At 44.1% G+C, this 3,493-nt stretch overlaps 1 protein-coding gene across 1 annotated transcript in view; it reads right to left on the reverse strand.

Moving 5' to 3' along the window:
• DEPDC5 (DEP domain containing 5, GATOR1 subcomplex subunit) overlaps nt 1-3,493 on the reverse strand; it is a 171,605-nt gene that overhangs the window by 165,070 nt on the left and 3,042 nt on the right. Inside the window, exons 3-4 of the mRNA XM_017499506.2 lie at nt 765-852; nt 135-181 (exon numbers count right to left, since the gene is read on the reverse strand). Of these exons, the coding sequence (XP_017354995.2) occupies nt 135-181; nt 765-852 (135 nt within the window). The remainder of the gene's footprint in view (nt 1-134; nt 182-764; nt 853-3,493) is intronic.

The raw sequence follows: 3,493 nt of genomic DNA on the forward strand, positions 1-3,493 counted from the left end.
AAACTCCGTCTCAAAAAAAAAAAAAAAAAAGAATAGAATTACTTTCTCTCATCCCTTGAGATTTTGAAGAGAGGTTTCTTGCAGTTTCTGAGGCAGTAAAGACAAAAATCTTAGAGGAGTGATGTAATTCTTACCCTTCTGTAAATCTTCCTTAAGTGATTTGACCTGCAAAAGCAGAGGGCTGGAAAAGAAAGCAACAGAGAGTTAGAAGACTGTGAGCAGTAACTACCTAGTTCCTTAACCCCTACAAAAGGCAAACAGGTCACTCTAGACATTCTGTAACTTACAGCATAGCAATGGGAGAAAGCTCCTTTAGAAACAAAGAAACTGCACATGCACTAAAGGAAATAAACAAATGCTAAAGAATCTTTCAGTTGTCATGTCAGCTTTAAAACCAGAAGAAGGCTGGGTGCAATGACTCACCCCTGTAATCCCAGCACTTTGGGAGGCAAAGGTGGACAGATCACAAGGTCAGGAGTGATCTTTTGAAAAATTATTGCTTGATCAAATCCTAGAAGGCATGAGCACTTTTTTTTTTTTTTTTTTTTAAGACAGGGTCTCATTATGTTCCCCAGGCTGGTCTCAAACTCCTGGGCTCAAGTGACCTGCCCACCTCAGCCTCCCAAAGTGCTGGAATTACAGACTTGAGCCACCACGGCATGAGCATTTTGAAAGGCAAAGAGCGCTATCTGCCCTTAAAACCCCTTGGATAGAATTTGGAAACAGTAAATTGCCCAGTTCCATGGATCCTATGAAACACTCACCTGTATTCATCGTTGGGATGTGCAATCTCTACAATGTCTCCAAGCTTGATGTGAGGAAACACTTTGGGGTTCACAACTAGCTCATCATCTGCAAGGCAATTCAACAACTTCAAGTAGAAAACACTAATTATGTATACTATGTACGTTCTCACACTGGGTCCTCACAACCCCATCAGGATGGTATTGCTACTCCATTAATAGAGGAGGTTCTATTTTGAAATGAAGCTTAGAACGACTAATGGACTTGTGCAGGAACACCAAGCTACAGAGCAGCTGAGTGGAACGGTGTTAAGGTACCTTTGTCTCCATACCCTGTGCTCTTTCTACTACCCCACTGTTTCTAGGTACAGAGAAGCCCTCAGTCTCTGGGAATTAGGCTTCTGGACAGCTTTCTTCCCCCTCAAATATTGTGTATCTGGCATATAATAGTAACAAAACAGGCTGGTTCCCACAGATATAACATAATTCCTTGCAGTTATTCAATGTTCAAAGAATTTCCCAGTGTCTTAATGTGACTCTCACAATAAATCTTTGGATCTAACAGGAATAAGAAAATAACCTCGGAGGTCAAGAGATCAAGACCATCCTGGTCAACATGGTGAAACCCCGTCTCTACTAAAAATACAAAACATTAGCTGGGCATGGTGGCGCGTGCTTGTAATCCCAGCTACTCAGGAGGCTGAGGCAGGAGAATTGCCTGAACCCAGGAGGCGGAGGTTGCGGTGAGCCGAGATTGTGCCATTGCACTCCAGCCTGGGTAACAAGAGCGAAACTCTGTCTCAAAAAAAAAAAAAAAGAGGCTGGACACAGCGGCTCAAGCCTGTAATCCCAGCACTTTGGGAGGCCAAGGCGGGCAAATCACAAGGTCAGGAGTTCCAGACCAGCCTGGACAACATGGTGAAACCCCGTCTCTACTAAAAAATACAAAAATTAGTCAGGCATGGTGGCACGCACCTGTAATCCCAGCCACTCAGGAGGCTGAAGCAGGAGTATCACTTGAACCCAGAAGGCAGAGGTTGCAGTGAGCTGAGATCCCACCCCTGCACTCCAGCCTGGGCGACAGAGCAAGACTCTGTCTCACAAATAAATAAAATAAAATAAAATAAAAAAGTAAAAGAAAAAGAAAATAATCTCAGAAACAGCTAGTAACAGTTGAACAGTTGACAGCCAGTAATAATACAGCCAGGACTCGTTATCTTAGGTACTAGTCACTATTTAGCACTGTTCAGGACTTCCACCTGAGGCTCATCACCACCTCTCACATATAATAAAAGTCAAACCAAATACAATGGCCTGGACTTTGGAGGGCAGCACCTGATTAGAGAAAAGTGTCAAGTACCAGTTCACATTAGGGCCCAAAGAAACACTTAAGAGGGCCCAGGCGAGGTGGCTCAAGCCTGTAATCCCAGCACTTTGTGAGGTCAAGGTGGGCAGATCACTTGAGGTCAGGAGTTCTAGACCAGCCTAGCCAAGATGGTGAAGCCCTGCCTCTACTAAAAATACAAAAATTAGCTGGGTGCAGTGATAGGTGCCTGTAATCCTATCTACTTGGGAGGCTGAGGCAGGAGAATCGCTTGAACCCAGGAGGCAGAGGTTGCAGTGAGCTGAGATCACACCCCTGCACTCCAGCCTGAGCAACAGAGCAAGACTCAATCTCAAAAAACAAACAAACAAAAGCCATAAGAGAGATGTGGTTCATGTTTACCTACCCCTGCCCTTCTCCCAGGGACGGAGAGAACTGCCTCAAATATTGCAAACTCAGAAGCATAAAGACAAAATGACTGTTTTGCTGTTTTAATTTTGGGTGAAAGACATCACCTTTAATTATGCTAATATCATGATAATTAAGTATATCTAGATTTTAAATATAATCAGACCTAACAAAAATTCAGCCTAGTAAAATGAAACATTTGGTTGCTCCTAAATTTTTGTTTCATTTTCTTTTAGAGACAGGGTCTTGCTATTGTCTAGGCTGGTGTACAGTGGCTGTTCACAGGCATAATCACACTACTGATCAGCACAGGTGTTTTGACCTGCTCTGTTCCCAAGCTGAGGTGGTTCACACTTCCTAAGGCAACCTGGTGGTCCTCCGTTCCTGGGAGATCACTATATTGATGCTGAACTTAGCACAGACACCCAATCAGCATAACGCACTACATTCTGGAACTCCTGGACCCGAGTGATCCTCCCGTCCCAGCCTTTCAAGTAGCTGGGACTACAGGCACACATCACTGCACCTAGCAATCCCTAATTTTATTTGCTATAATGTTTCCACTGACAGTTTCACGCCAAATCCTCCTTGGAGTTTCCCCCTAATTTACATAGTCCAAATTAAGCTTCCTGAGAACATATCTCCAACTGCTTGATATTATCATTTTCTTTTTGCCTGTCTATCTCACCAAACTGAAAACTCCTTAGAGACAAAGAACCTTGAATATTCATAATCATTATGTCTGGTACAGGTATACAGCTAATAAATACCTGTTGGTTTTGTTTATTTTTAAGACAGGGTCTTGCTCTATTGCCCAGGCTGAAGTGCAGTGGTGTGATCTCTGCTCACCGCAACCTCTGCCTCCTGGGTTCAAGTGATTCTTGTGCCTCAGCCTCCCTAGTAGTTAAAATTACAGGCGCCGGGCGCGGTGGCTCACGCCTGTAATCCCAGCACTTTGGGAGGCCGAGGCGGGTGGATCACGAGATCGAGACCATCCTGGTCAATACGGTGAAACCCC

This window comes from Cebus imitator, unplaced genomic scaffold (genome assembly GCF_001604975.1).
Source record: "Cebus imitator isolate Cc_AM_T3 unplaced genomic scaffold, Cebus_imitator-1.0 Scaffold258, whole genome shotgun sequence".
Taxonomy (NCBI): domain Eukaryota; kingdom Metazoa; phylum Chordata; class Mammalia; order Primates; family Cebidae; genus Cebus; species Cebus imitator.